The sequence below is a fragment of the Molothrus ater genome, chromosome 14 (genome assembly GCF_012460135.2).
Source record: "Molothrus ater isolate BHLD 08-10-18 breed brown headed cowbird chromosome 14, BPBGC_Mater_1.1, whole genome shotgun sequence".
NCBI classification, from domain to species: domain Eukaryota; kingdom Metazoa; phylum Chordata; class Aves; order Passeriformes; family Icteridae; genus Molothrus; species Molothrus ater.
Window position 1 is genome coordinate 4,357,681 of NC_050491.2, and position 15,222 is coordinate 4,372,902.

The 15,222-nt window shown below is 45.0% G+C and overlaps 2 protein-coding genes across 3 annotated transcripts; one reads left to right on the forward strand and one right to left on the reverse strand.

The window, feature by feature from the left end:
- The first annotated feature begins 45 nt into the window (after nucleotides 1–45).
- On the forward strand, nucleotides 46–5,581 carry BRCC3 (BRCA1/BRCA2-containing complex subunit 3). Its single transcript, XM_036402398.2, has 8 exons — nucleotides 46–163; nucleotides 537–656; nucleotides 1,666–1,753; nucleotides 2,426–2,514; nucleotides 3,015–3,070; nucleotides 3,553–3,684; nucleotides 4,067–4,110; nucleotides 4,840–5,581. The coding sequence occupies exons 1-8, from the start codon at nucleotides 59–61 to the stop codon at nucleotides 4,989–4,991; spliced, it is 786 nt and encodes a 261-aa protein (XP_036258291.1). The 5' UTR covers nucleotides 46–58; the 3' UTR covers nucleotides 4,992–5,581.
- An 824-nt stretch (nucleotides 5,582–6,405) lies between these two features.
- On the reverse strand, nucleotides 6,406–15,164 carry GCNA (germ cell nuclear acidic peptidase). Of its 2 annotated transcripts, XM_036402042.2 has the most exons (10): nucleotides 14,854–15,164; nucleotides 13,523–13,569; nucleotides 13,026–13,077; nucleotides 12,566–12,639; nucleotides 11,976–12,413; nucleotides 11,477–11,648; nucleotides 10,296–10,440; nucleotides 9,293–9,431; nucleotides 8,211–8,415; nucleotides 6,406–7,316 (listed from the first exon to the last, which is right to left on the reverse strand). In XM_036402042.2, the coding sequence occupies exons 1-10, from the start codon at nucleotides 15,162–15,164 to the stop codon at nucleotides 7,064–7,066; spliced, it is 1,836 nt and encodes a 611-aa protein (XP_036257935.1). In that variant the 3' UTR covers nucleotides 6,406–7,063. The 2 variants fall into 2 exon arrangements, with proteins under 2 accessions (XP_036257935.1, XP_036257936.1); XM_036402043.2 differs by lacking the exon at nucleotides 6,406–7,316 and having other exon boundaries at nucleotides 8,326–8,963; nucleotides 9,309–9,431.
- Between the last annotated feature and the right edge of the window lie 58 nt (nucleotides 15,165–15,222).

Consider the following 15,222-nt stretch of genomic DNA (forward strand, 5'->3'; position numbering starts at 1 on the left):
GCTATTGGTGGATCCGCTGAGGGGGTGGGGAGAGGGCAGGCGGGCCTGGGGAGGCAAGATGGCGGTGCAGGCGGTGCACCTGGAGGCGGACGCGTTCCTGGTGTGCCTGAACCACGCGCTGAGCACCGAGAAGGAGGAGGTCATGGGGCTCTGCATCGGAGAGGTACCGCCCGCGGAGGGGCGGCCCCGGGAGGGGCAGGTGGCGGCGCTGCCTGTGCGGGTTGTGGCCTGCGCGGGGACGCGGGGCGCGGGCTGTGAGCGCCGGCATCGCGCACGGAGCTACCCCGGCACCCCGCTCGTCTGCGGCCCTGGCAACCGCCAGCGCCTGGGTCAGCTCTGAGAGAGTCGAATCTCAGAGTCAGGAAGGCTTCCCATGCCTGTACCCCCGCGTTCTGCGGTCCCACCTGCAGTACCCGTGCCCATACCCCCGCGTTCTGCCGTGCGCACCCGTGCCCTGTGCTGCTCAGAGCGGCCGTGCCCTGCGGGTTGCTGTTTCTCTGGCAGAGGAATCTCTGATTTCCCCTCTGTGTCCTTAGGTGGACACCAACCGAATCGTCCACATCCACTCTGTGATCATCCTGCGGCGCTCTGACAAGAGGAAAGACCGTGTGGAGATCTCACCGGAGCAGCTCTCAGCTGCTTCTACTGAAGCAGAGATATCCTTCACCAGAAACAGCAGCAGGCTCTCTTTACCTCAGAGCTCTTATCATGGGCTGTGTTTTAGGCCTGCAGTGGGTTTGAAGTTGTCAGCTGCTTCCTGCTGCAGCTGCTCAGCTGGGAGGGCTGTGCTGGCTGTTGCCTTTCCCTGGAGTCTTTGTTGGTTCCAGTGCTTGCAGTGGAATTATGTTATAAATTAGTTATCATTGTTTTGTATTTGGTCACAGGTAAAACTGCAGTGTGTTAGTGCAGGGAGGGGCAGTTCAGCAGGGAGGCTGAGTGGAAAAGGAAAGGTCAGCAAAGCTCCAGGTGCTGCACTGGGGAGCCTCTTCTCTGCACACACTCAGGGATGCTGCTTTGGACAGCTGCTGAAATGTGGTTTGCTGCCACATGCAAACAAAATCCAGTTTGCTTCTATAGCAGTACCTCCTGATGGTGCTGGGGAAAAGGCTCCATCAGCTCCCTGCACTGTTTCTTATCACTCCTCCAAAGGGATCTGTGTGGTGCTGTTCACAGGTGTCCCAGGATGAGGGAAGAGATGAGAATCTTGACTCCACAGTTCAGAAGGCTGAATTATTTTTTTATGATATATATTTTATTAAAAGAAAATTATATACTAAAACTATACTAAAAGAATAGAAGAAAGAATTTCATCAGAAGGCTTGAAAGGAAGGGAAGGGAATGATAATAAAATCTTGTGACTGACCAGAGAGTCTGAGACAGCTGACTGTGATTGGCCATTAATTAAAAACAACCACATGAGACCAATCCCAGATGCACCTGTTGCATTCCACAGCAGCAGATAACCATTGCTTACATTTTGTTCCTGAGGCCTCTCAGCTTCTCAGGAGAAAAGATCCTAACAAAAGGATTTTTCATAAAATATGTCCGTGACAGATCTGGAATTCTGTTGCCTCATAGGTAACCCGTTAAAGCTCTGCTGTTTTCCCCTGTGCATGCAGCCCTTCCTTTGTCTGTTGGTTCTGGTTGGCTCCTTGACCCCCACACAGGCTGGCAGAGATGACAGGACGGCCCATGAGGGTGGTGGGCTGGTACCACTCCCACCCCCACATCACCGTGTGGCCCTCACACGTGGGTAAGAGCAGCCCTGGGCTCTGGGCAAACTCCACCTGCTGCCCCTGGGGCTGTCACTGAGCCCCAGAGCTGCACATTGCAGCAGCTCTGAGTCTGAAACATTCCCTGATTGTCTGGGTGGGCTGCAGGGGTCCCTCCAGTGTATCCCCATTGCTGTGTGTGCTCTCCAAGGACTCAGATGTGGCCCAGGAGTCACAGATCAGCTACTGCTGGTACTGCTGTTCTTCCAGATGGAGAAACCACACCTCAGGTGTGGGGAATAGCAAAAAAAGCTGTGGGCATCCTGGGCCTGCTGTGATGAGTTCTGATATCTGTGAGTGTTAATGCATAGCTAAAAACTCTCATAAAAGAAGTACCTGAGTACCTTATATATGTTGGACTTCATGGTGACCTGTGGTAGCAGGCTGCCTGTGAGATAATTTCTTGGTTTTGTGTGCTCATATTCTATTTTTAAGTTTTTCTATTTACATTGAAAATTGTTTACATTTAACTGTTTACAGTTTAAATTGTATCAAGTTCTTTATTTGAACTCAAGTCACCCAGAGTGAGGATGTAAACATAAAGCTTGTGGCATTTGTTACCAAATTCCAGGTCACCCTTCAGAAGGTGGCAGATCATTTCCCAGTGCTGCAGGGGAGCAGGGCAGCTCTCACTCTCATTTCTGTCCCTGCAGATGTCCGCACGCAGGCCATGTATCAGATGATGGACCAAGGGTTTGTGGGGCTCATCTTTTCCTGCTTCATTGAGGACAAGAACACCAAGGTAGGCAACTTTAAAATGGCAGCAAACCCTCCAGGGGCTCATGAGAAACATCAGGGCAGAGCCTGCAAGAAGGGCAGAGCTGTGCTGGGAGCACATGGAAAGCACAGCAGGAGTGGTTTGGATTGTGATCCCAAGGGCAGGAGAACAAGTGATGATTACTCTGAGCTGCCCAGCAGCTGCAGAGTGTGCCTGAAATGGGCCAGGGCTCTTCCCTCAGGTGCCCAGCCCAGCACACATAGCTCTGCCCCTGTTCCAGCCTCTCCAGGAGGTGTGGCTGTCATGTGAGATAAGCTGACACTCAGGTCTAGGCTGTCCAGGCAGCTGCTGCTAAAGAGTTTTTCCTCATTAAAGGGTTTATCAAGGTATGCCCTAAGTACCTCCAGCAAGCAAATCACAGCAAAACCTCTGGAATTCTATTGAAAGCTTCCTAAAGGAATGTGTCTTTGCCTTTTAGATGGTTTTTTTGCCTTTGGAATCTGACTTTCTACTGTCTCTCTTAGACAGGTAGAATTCTCTATACCTGTTTCCAGTCTGTTCAGGCCCAGAAGAGCTCAGAGTGAGTACAGAAGAATATTAGATCTGATTGTATTTTGTCTTGTCTCTCCTTTCTCTGGTTTGTCTCTAATAAGTGGTTTCTCAGCCTGTTGTGAGGAGCAAATGTACAGAGATGCCTGCACAGGGTCTCCTCACTTCTGCTCTGCTGGCTGCTGGAAGAGAATCTAAAGATTAGCAAGGATTCTTTTAGCCTAGATAATTCTTCTAAGATTTGAGGTCAGGGTGGGGATTTGTGCTGCAATTCAGTGTGTAGCAGCACCCCCTTTTTGCTTCCAGCTCTAGAGGTCAAGCCCTCAGGTTTGCACCTTACAATTAAACTTCAAGACAAGTATGTGGATATAAAATGCTTCCCATTGCCTGTCAGCTCAGGCATGTGTTCCAAAAGTGGATGTGCAGCACTGCCAGGCCTTGGACAAAGTGTTGCAAGGTTGTAGAAGTCAGTTTTTTGTTTGCTGCTTTTAATTATATCTCATACCCTTCTAGATATGACAGGATTGAAATTCCCATTCATGTTGTTCCGCATGAAACCATTGGGAAGGTGTGTCTGGAATCAGCTGTGGAGCTGCCCAAGATCCTTTGCCAAGAAGAGCAGGATGCCTACAGGAGAATTCACAGGTAACAGCCCCAGGGCTCTGCCCCTCTCAAGGCTGTCTTTGCTGACATGTTCTACTGTTGCTGTACTTAAGACTTTGCGAAGTCTTAGCAAAGACTTTAAGACTTAGCAAAGACTGACCAAAGCCTTAGCAAAGCTGTAGAAATTAAGGATTAGCAGTTCCTGTGCCTCTGTAGAATTTACTGAAGTCTGTAGAACTGAGCCTGGGGTTAGCAGCAGAATTTTGGGGTTTTGTTATCATGGGTTGTTATCCTTGTGAATGTGCAGGGCTTCAGCAGGTGAAGAGGTTTAGGTGTACCTGTGGGCAGCTGGTTTTACAGCCTGTGTCTAATACACAATTCCCTGCTGTCTTGTCTCCAACTTGTTTTCTTTTCCTTCCCTTAGCCTCACCCATCTTGACTCTGTAACTAAGATCCATAATGGCTCAGGTAAGGATTCCTTTCTTGCATGTGACAAGCCAGGGTGCTACTCCCAGAGGCAAAATGGCGGAATCTTGTTACACAGGAACAGAATTATAACTAGGAACTTAAAAACTTCAAAGGCTGTAAAACACCCTAATCCTGGGTGAATCCTGAATGTTGTATCCTTCAGGCTTTGTAGAATTGGTTAAAATTATGGAAGACTTTGGGATTGTTTGGGATTTTGGGGCTTGGTTTGTTTAGGTTATTTTTTCTGTTGGAACAGGAAAGGGGATTTGGGATTTGTTGAGTGTTAAAGCAGTGTCTGGCTGACCTGTATGCACACTTCCATCTCCTGGCACTTTATAGGTGTTACATGGGTGTGACATCTTTCCTTTTGCCACTGTGATGGGGTCAATCCTAATCCCACTTCTGTTCCATGTTTTATCACCCCATTGTCCATTCTCACACATCTAGGAAAGGAGACATTCTGTGATGCTTCTAAATTTAGAAATTAATTAGCATCAGTGATTAGCTGTGTGCAGATTTTCATTGTAGAGCTGTCATCCCTGCCTGGGTCACACTGAAATGGTGTTTCCCTGTTAGAAGCTGCTGGCTCTGACCTTCCTGTGCAGATGTGTGGTTGCCATGGCCAGGATGCTGGAGGGTTTCCTTGGCTGGCTCTTGGCTTTGGGGGTGTTGTAGCACACTGAGTCTTTTGTGTGCTGTCCTGGCATGATGTGTGGTTGCTCTTTGCAGTGTTCACAAAGAACCTCTGCAGCCAAATGTCTGCCATCAGTGGGCCCCTGCTGCAGTGGCTCGAGGACAGACTGGAGCAGAACAAACAGCGCATGCAGGAGCTGCAGCAGGAGAAGGAGCAGCTGCTGGAGGAACTTGCTGCTTTGGAGTGAGGAGGAAATGCAGACCCTTCAGGAAAGTGATGTGAAAAAATCTTCAAGAACTACTCCAGGCTGAAGGGTGGCCCTGCCTTGCCTTGGTGGAGGTACTGGCTGTGCCTCTCCTCTTGCAGCAAGAGCACAGCTCCAGGATCAGGACTTTACCTGCCCCAGCCTGGTGCAAAACAGTGCTGTGCCTGCAGTTGCTGCACTTCTGGCTCAGTGGTGGGGCTGGGCAGCACCTGAATGCTCCTGTTCTGGAGAGCACACACCTAGGGAACCTGTTGTTCCTCCCTCTATGTTTTGACAGAAGTCCTACTGCTGTACATGTATTCCAGGAGCCTGGAACAGGAGGCTTAGAGGGGAAATGTGTCCCTGCTGTCATATATGATGCTGCCAACTTCTGCCTTCTCTTAGTAGCTTCAGTTGACCATGATCTTATCTCTAGTAATGTTCTGGATCACTGGTCATTCACCCAGGCAGGTAAGAGGTGGGAGGGAAGCTTGGGAACAGACCCGGAAGATCTTTGACACAGGATCTGTGTTCAGCATATGTCAAACCAAATAAAAATTCCAAAGCTAGAGCTGTTGGGAGTAAAAATGAAATGAATGCTGTCCAGTGCCTGCATTTTTTGGTCAGTCTATTCTCTTACTCCATGTAATGCTGGTATGTGCCCAGCACTGAGGTTCTCTAGAAAATGAAGTTTCTGCTGGCTCAGTGAGGGGACTGTGGTTCCTTCCCAGAGGGAAGAAGGTTGAGGTGCTGGGCAGAGAACTCATGGATTTACTAGTCTGACATTCTTCCATGCTGAACTTAACTGCAGAAATTTCCTAAGACTGGAATGAAATAGCTGTTGTTGAATTAATCCATTTAAATGTTCTTGCTGTTGCATTTCACAGTCTCATGGGAGCAAAGGATGGGACAATTGCAGTGACAGAGCGGGGGCAGAGGCACTCCCTGCCCATGGCAGCCACTCTTGATTAGCAGCTGTTAAGTGCTGTCAGATGTGGAAGCCCCATAAACCCTATGGATTTGTCAGACTTGACTTTTCAATCTTTCCACCTTTGTACTGCCAAATCCCCTAAGAGTAGAACTTCCTTGAAGTCTATTGCTCACTACTGTTTTCTTTTTCCTTAGAAGTGCTGTGAATAGTAATCATCAGTTTTTGAACAGTCAGTGGTTTTGTGCTGTTGGTTTCTAGTTCCAATGCTCCTTACCTTCATCATTGCAGGAGAAGGGAGGGTGGTGCCTCAGTAGCCCCAGGCTTCATGTGGGCTCCTGGGAGATGAGCCAGCAGCTCATCAGAATGGGGATCCTGGGATTGTAATCCCAGTGACCAAAGCCAGGATCCACAGCCAGGAGAGCTGGGCTGCTACCAGGGTTCTGTATTCTTACACAGCCATGATTAAATTGAAACAAAGTAGCCTGGTTTATTGCAAGAGCTTGTATCAAACTGGCATTTATTAATTATCAAAATTATTAAGCCCCTGAGCAATTTGCTTACAGAAGACACAAACACTATAACACACATTGTTGCATTTTATATGAAAGACTTAAGCCATGACAAGACCTACTCATCCTTGGGGAAAGTGTTTCAATCTGCTTTCCCCAACCTGATCTTCTGCATCTATTTCAGTTTCTATGAAATCTCAATGATAGAGGTACACTATTTACTGAGGGTTAAAGGGCTTTGGAGAAATTCACATATTCTGTTAATGGATTTAAGGCACCATCTACCTACCACTTAACAAAAACAGCCAAGGATCCCTCAGGAAAGTCTACATGGGAGAATATCTGAACCCATGTTGAAGCCCAACTCAGGTATGCCCCTTTTCCTGCCTTGGAGTCATTCAGAGTCAGAGGATTTAGGCTGGTGGGCCTGGACTTTCTTGCCTTGGCAATCGCAGCCAGATGCACACAGAGCAGTTCTTCAGCACACACACAGAGTCTACAGCATATCAGCTGCCCAGATTAAACAGTAAATCCCTTACTCATTGAAGACATGCTATGTGTAAGAGCTGCTCAGAAATTTCATTACTCTCTATAAAAAATTTAAATAGCTCCAAGAAAGGAGGTATATTGAGATATTAGAAGGAATCTTCCAGCTTGGTTTTCACAGCAAAATCAGCACTGAGTTTCTTCATGACCTCTGCGTGACTCAGCCCATGCTGCTCTCTCTTAGCAAGGGCATAGTTTTCCTTGACATACTTGGCAAAGGGCGTGAGCTGTGTCCTGGCAGGGGTGCCCCCCCGGCCCGGGGGCTGCCTCAGGGCCAGCTGCCCCCCGCAGAAGGCGCAGACGAACCGCGCCGTGTCCAGGGACCGCGAGTGCCGCCCGATCCTGAAAGGCAACAACCAGGACTGTGGGAAAGGGCCCCTTGCTCTGCTGCTCATGTCTGAGGCAGCGTTTTAGAACAGGGAACAGTACATTACACAGTGGTACAATCAAATCTGTGTTACACTTCCCTACCCAGGAACTTTACCCACTGCTCTTTCAGCTTGGTTCCTTCCTGTATCTCTTCTCTCAGCCTAGCGGTATGAAGTGCTACAACATTTCCAACTACCACCACAACCCATGTATCAACTGCCTCTTGGAGTTTCTCTCAAAGACATCATTTAAAAACAAATCTTCTTAATGTTCTGTTGCATCTAAGCAACTACTGCATTGCATATTCCTAATAAACATTTCAGGGTATGTGAGGCGTTTCCTTCCAGTACTTCTGGGAGTCACACATACAATCCTGAGGTAAAAAAAAAGCCATAAATGGTGTCATTATTACAGGTTGTGTCCCAGTGTTGATCTTTCCCATCACAGTGCTGCTCACATCTGTGAGGTTGCAGATATAATTTAAAGTCATCAGGGCTTTAGGCTGGAAGTTTCCTCTGGTAGTTTTATCCAGTCAGTTTTATCTAATCACTCAAATATTCTGTGCCCAGTTTTCATGGGGATTTGTTCCTTCAAAGCTTAACTATGTATCTCTTACTGCTTCCCAAAGACCTCCTGTCATCACCACTGGTCCTCAGATGATGTTTCTGCCTGTCCTGACCTCTGAAATAGAACTGAAACTATCTGGAAACAAATGTGGAGTCACATGCTGAGGTTCTGTGGGCTCTGGAAAACATCAGAATATCCAAATTGCTTTACTACTTCAGAGAACCCTGATTTCTAGACACAGGAGAGTGCCAAGTTAGAAAGTTAATCCGCAATCATAGGCAAGATGAAAACATTACTCACGTAGCTTTGCAGCGACCACACTCATAGGTGAATTTATAATTGATCTCATAGCTGTGGCACCGTGTCACCACCGGCAGCTCTGGATGAATCACAGCTGCTTTGTTGGCATAGAACCTCCAGAAGCGCCCGTGCCCGTCCTGCACGCCGCTGATGAGCCAGGTGGCTGCGTGGCAAACCTCGTGGATCAGCGTGTCCCGGAGGCGATCTCGGGGAAAGCAACCAAAACAATCAGCCAGGGGTGGGGAAGAACAAACTCACCTGTGGTCACTGCTTCAGGCCTCTGACACTCACGCTGGATTAAGATGCAAGTATTATTTTGAAGGTTAAATGTCTTGATAAGACATTTTACCAATGTCTTGATAAGATAAAATGCTCCAAACCAAGGTTTTACTTAGTGCATTTCCAGTTTTTGATCAGCCCCAATTCTGCATCCTAGTTACTCCACCACACCCCTCATCTGTTTGGGGTTTTCTGTTTGATTGCTAAAGCTGCACCACTCCTGCAAGTGTTTAAGGCCAGGTTGGGCAGGGCTTGAAGAAACCTAGTTCTAGTAGAAGGTGTTCCTTCCCATGGCAGGGAGTTGGTACAAGATGGTTTTTAAGATCCCTTTCAATCCAAACCATTTTGTGATTCATTTTCCCATATTGGGAGGGGATGAAGGAGAAATAACAATAACAGTATCACATAACAAAACCTTATTTGGCACTGACCTGTCTTTATTCCAGCTTTAAACACTACCAACAAGGTGTCTTGCTGTGATGGAAAAAGTCAGATTTTAGACTGCCATTCTAACACAGAATTAGAGTCTAACACCTAGCCTGTAGGTCTTCAAGTCTTTAAGAAATATAAACAATAGTGCAGTTAGTGTGACTACATCTCTGTTCTCACATTTTGTATATTTGCCCAGCCTCTCAGAAGGGCAGTGGAATGTGGACAAATCCATACATGTATTTTTTTAATTTATACAAGATAATATAAAATTTCGCAGCAGGCTCCAGTTCCAGATCTCTTAATCAGATTTTTGTTTTTATCTCTAAAACTTGCTTCCTCAAAGAAGATCAACACACCCTTTCTTGACCAACCTGCAGAGTCACAGACCTTCTCAGAGAGTTCAATGCGAGCGTAACGCTTCCCTTCAGGGCCTCCCCTCTGCCCCGTTACACAATACCCTGCTGTTTTCCTCATTTTCTTATTCCAGATTATTTCCATGTCCTCTGGTAACTGAAAAACAAAACAGTGCATGTAGTCTGCACTCTCCTACCTCTTCTCTTACCTTCTGCCCTCTGGCTTCCCCTTGTATTTAGTGCAAAGCTACTCCAGGATGTCTCCGTTGGTGCCCTTAACACTTAAGATGCCAACTCCCCTCCATGGCCTCTTATTCCCACCATCAGTTTTTCTGTAACCAACAATGGGAGTTTCACAGTGCAGGGTGAGACAGGAGTCCTTAGTTCTTCTATTCTACCTCCAAGTGCCTCCAGGTACAGGGCTGAAGCACTGGGCAGTAAGATATTCTGCTTCAGTGAGTCTGTTCAGCTCAGTTTTATGTGAAACCATGACCTCAGCCTGTCAGCTCAACACTATTTTCTCATCTGCATAAAACCACTTTCCTTCCTGGGGGAAATCCCACTAGAATTACTGAGGGCAGTGCCCTTCTTTCAAGGATATTTCTCAACAGAGGGTCCCCAATATCCCAGATGATGATCCCAGATCAAGACAGTTCTCTGAAATTGAACCTTGAATTCGAAACACAGTTTGTAGACTTATGCTCACCCTAAACTGTTATTTGAAGGATCACCCTTTTAATCTGCTCCAGAAAGGCAGACATGAACATCCAATAGGAAGGAACACAGATTATGTGCAGCATTTCCATTACAGCTGGGAAAGCAAAGCCAAGCTGAAAACTGCTGCATCACAGTGGTGACAAACCCCTTTTGAAGAAATTGCCTGGACTAATTCAAACATAACCCACTGCTATAAAGCTTAACTTCTACAATCTGAAGAGGAATAAAGAGCAATCACATCAAAAAGTGAGAAGCAACATAGTAACCAGCATTTTAGAATGGTAGTTCTTGTTTTGAAACCAACCTTCTGCTCAAAGATAGTACTATTAAACAGCCTGTAGAGCTTCTGGGCCAGCTCCTCTTTGTTTTTCTTGAAATACTTCACATAGTGGGAGGCTGGATTTGAAAGATCTTGCAAGAAACAACCAGGCACTGAACATACCCTGAGCCTGCAAGAAAAGCCATTAAGCAGTTTGCTGAAGTACAGAGATATGGAAAAACACAGGGAAAAATAATGGCCAATAAAGATCTCAGGGATGCTTCAAGTGGCATCAACATCTCCTGACCACCAGCTTGCCTCATGAGGCCATGGCTGTCCTCTTACCCCTCTGAGGGCATGAAAGGGCAGAGCTGTTGCAACAGTCCTGCAGTTACTTCATTAATTCACAAAATTACATCATGATGGCTCCTAAGTAGGAAAAGAGACTCGGATTTTGTGACACAGCAAGCCACAACTTTACCAAAATTTAATCAATATATGAACAGCTCTAACATGATCATCACAACAAAGGTTTGCTTTCAGAAACAGACAAAGTTGGTCCAGGAATGCTCAAGAATTATTTCAGGGGAAGCAGATATTCCACCAGGATTACTAACTCCAATGCTGCAGCATTCTGACCTTATAAAGTCTCACCTTTTAAATTATATCATTTAAAGGTTTGGTATTGAATACACCACTATAAAATGATTAAAGGAAACAGCACATGGCTGCTTCAGGAGGCATAATAAGGGCAGCTATTAGAAATGAAAAATGCATTCTTTTGAAAAATCTAAGCTGTATCTACATATAGAAAAAGAAACATGAATTCTCCAAGTTATAATGGTACAGATTAAAAAAATCAATACACTCTTGTTTAAAAGGTATTAATTACTAATAGAATGAGTTTTGGCATCTTTTCAGAGGTAAGCAGCTGGATATATACAATATGTAGAGCCACCACACGCTGTACAAGACAAGGAATAGCAAAAAGAAGATTTGGCATTTGTCAGATTTATTTGTCATCAATTCCCCTAGGCAGAGATCAGTTTATATCCTCCCTTTCACACTGGAGACTGAAAACTGTTTTCCAGCTATTCAACCATTAACAAATGCTGAATTAGTAGAAGTTTCTAGGTAGCAGAGGAATCACATCATCCTATGCAAAATACATCTCTTTGTCCATCTGTAATTGTCCTAGAACACAGGAACAACGGAGAAACACTCACCTTTTCTCTGTCTTTGCTGACTGTGAGCAACTGACTGATCCATTCCCAGGAATTCTTGCAGGAGTTGTTATCATGGAAGGTGTTCCTTGAAGTGAAATGGATTTTGGCTTTGGTGTCTTGACTCCCTCCCCTTTCACAGGTTGTGCATCTTTGCAGGGTGGCTTGATGTTTTCTAGTTCAACAGGAAGAGTCACAGGATTACACAGCATACATTAAAAAAAAAAATCAAAGGATCATTAGAAACCACCAAAAGGATCCACCAGATTTGCTTTCAGAATAATTTTAAAAACTAAAAGTGCCTACAGTGATAAAAACAAGCAATAGTGAAAAATTTACATCTTGATAGCACAAGATGACTTTTCTAAATGCTCAGAGGAGTAATTTTTGATTGCACCAAAATCCTTGTCAAGGTGCTGGGCTGCACCTCAGAGGTTGATGCCACACGGATGGAAAGAACCAGGCAATTAGAACCACTGCAAGTTAGCTGAGGACTGCTCACCTGTCGTGCTTGGCTGAAATACAGATTTACTTGTGCTTAAGACTGGTTTGCGGGGCAGACTTCGCTTCTTTATCCGTTCCATTAAAGATCCAAAACTCTCATCCGAGCTGTCTGATTCCACCCCTGCACCACGTCCCAGGGCCACAGTTGGCAATTTATTTTCTGTATTTTCACAGCTCCTTTCTTTCCTTCTAACAAGCAAATCTGAACTGCCTTTGAAAACTGACTCGTTCCGATTTTGTGGAGGTGAAAGATTTATGCACTTCTGACTCTCTCTCAAGTCTTTCACTCCCTCTTTTTGGTGGTTATGCCATGGGCTGTCTACAAAGACAGAATCTTCAGTGTCACTTGATGTGTCTGGATACTGCAATTCTTGGCAGCAAGTGTTTCTCTTTCCAGGAGTCATCAGCTTTTTCGGGGTCTGAAGATCTTTCCGTGCTGCAATTCAAAAGAAAGAGCTTGAAGTTTTGGGGGCTGCATTTAGGAGACCTGCCTTTGTCTTAACATAGAAGAAATCCCTTGAAAGACAGGAAAACACAAAGAACAGTAAAGCATCTTATCATTTTTTTTTATTATAGGTGACTGCTTACCACTCTTGGTTGTACTCTTTTTCACCTTCAAGTCCAAGAAGTAATCATCCGAGTCATCAATGAAGTCTTTCAAACTGTAAAGAGAAAAAAGGCAAATTGTGTGGAATAAAGGTAGGAGTAAGCAGAAAAATAGAGCAGTAAGTGTGCCTTACTAAAACAGCAATCCAAAAAAAGCCACCCAATATAACATTATCAGCTGCTCACAGCAAATGTCACCAACTGCATCCCATTCCATGAATAGGAATGGGAAGAACATGTGAACCTCCAAACATCCCCTTTTACATTTGCCCTGAACATGACTGAAGATGTAACAGGTCTGTCTGCACTCTCTCCTAAACTGGCCTATGAATCAATACAAATTTAAATTGTTTTCCTCTATTCTGATTAAATATGTAAAATGTAAATATTATACAGAACACTAAAATGTGAACACAGAAAATTCATTAATGACAGCACCCACCTTGTATCTGCCTTTTTAGGAACAGATTTGGGAGTTTTCAGTCTAGCTAAAACTGAAACAAAAGAAGGTTAATTAAGAACAAGGTTCTGTGTCTCTTGTTATGCATTTCTAAAAGTCTGCAACCAGTAAAAATTTGGTCTGAAGTATTTTCAAAAACCAAACATAATTATATTTACATATAATTCCAACCCTCAATTCCTCAAAGCTGGCAGCAGCTTTCTAGTCTCTGGAGACTAAAAAGGAAGCAAGTGAGTGACAGGGAACAGACAAAACTGAGGCAGTAAGAAAAAGATAATGCAAGGCAAAAAGAGTGAAACTTGAGGCAATTCAAGAACACTCCTTGTGGTGCTGACACCAAGACTGCACTGTAAGGAGAGAATTACTGTGCAGCACAAGCAATGAAAGAAAGTAACATGTAAAAATGCTTCACTGTAATTAGACAGAAACGTGTCCTTTTCATACTCCTTCATAACACAAACTAAGGTATCATTACTTACACATTTCAAATTCATCATCGCTGCTGGAAGACAAGTACAGGGCACTGCTGCAAAAACAAAATGCAGAACTTTAGGTCACAGCAGGATCTGCATCTCCATTGGCGTGAAACACCCGTGAAAACAGAACCAAATATACATTGGGAAAAACACTCAAAGTCCCCCTGAATTATTTTAACTCTTTATAGAAAGCTCGTTTCTTGTCTTACACGTGGTCTATGAGCTGTCAGAGCATGTGTTATAGTAAGCCTGAAACTCCAGCCCAGGCACTGATGAGTAAGAAGCTGCTTTTGCATAAAGTGCACTTTAATAGAGCTGCCACGAATATTTAGCAAAATGCAGCAGCTGTCGTACTGATATATAAAGAGACAGAATGGAGGCATAACCACCTGGACTGCTATGCCCATGCAAATGTAGAGCTGCCCACAACATCCTCACCAAGTTATTTATTTCATTTTAGGAGAACATGAACCAAACGTTAAACACTTAAAAAAATATGTGATGCAGCTGCCTAAAAAACCAGGAAGACAGCTTTTTTAAGATGGACACTACTTAAACCTTAAAGATTGCAATTCTGAAACACACTAATACCTACCAATCACCATAAAACAAACAAGAGCAAAATCTAGAATTATAAATCAATATATATAATAGGTACTACATGCAATGTAGTATGGTGTATTATATATAAATGTGTGCATTATATGTATATATATATATATGCACATACATGGACATATATGTATATATATGTGAAGCAGAGTAGAAATTTTCCAAAGCAGAAATCCATTTTGATTTAAGTGAAATGTACATCTTTAAGTTAAATCTGTAGCTTGCTGTTTAGTCTGACTGCCTATTATCATGAAGGGCCTGTGCTTAGAAAAACTGCTTCAGCCAAAAGACAAGAGATAAGAAAAGAAGAAAAGAGCAGACAGAGAAGAGCAATCTGACCCAAGAATTCTTTCTAAGGTAAAGAAGAATTAGTAGCAAGCATCACGCAAAATCAGTTGAATAAATATGTATAAACCTATTGTAAAATTGCATGCATATGTATTTAAGAAAGAGATAAAAAAAGATCTGAAGCTCCCAGAAATACACACGTCATTTTAAAAGACCGATTCCCACATGCGTCCAGCGCTGTAATAAACATACCAACTTTACAACTTTCACAAAAGTTTGTTTGTTTCCGCAAATTATATGTACATAGAGATGTATATATGTGTATGTATACATATATAAATAGCGATATATTTAAGAATTCTCTGTGTTAATAATTTAATAAAAATACGTCAGGACACACAGGCTGAGGCGCTGTTTCCCCCGGTCCCCCTCACCTGCCGCTCCGCCAGCCCTGGCTGCCCGCGGCGCCTCTCTCGGGGCTCCTACCGGCCGCGGCCGCTGCCCCGCTCGCTGCCCGCCGTGCCCCGGCCCCACTGCCCGCCCTGTCCCGCCATTCCCGGTACCGGGGGGCCGGCTCGGGCTCGGGGCCGGGGCCAGGCCCCGCTGCCGCTCCCGCCATGGCGCTTGAACGGCCCGCGCTCTTCCGGGGCACCGGCGCATGCGCACATGGGCGGCGCCAGCAGCCCGCCCGCCCCGCGGCACCGGCAGGGCGGAAATTCCGCTCATTCCTACCCAAAATACCCATTGCTGCCCAAACCGCTGCTCCAAACGTTACACAACGGAAGAGTTAAAGCCAGCAAGGT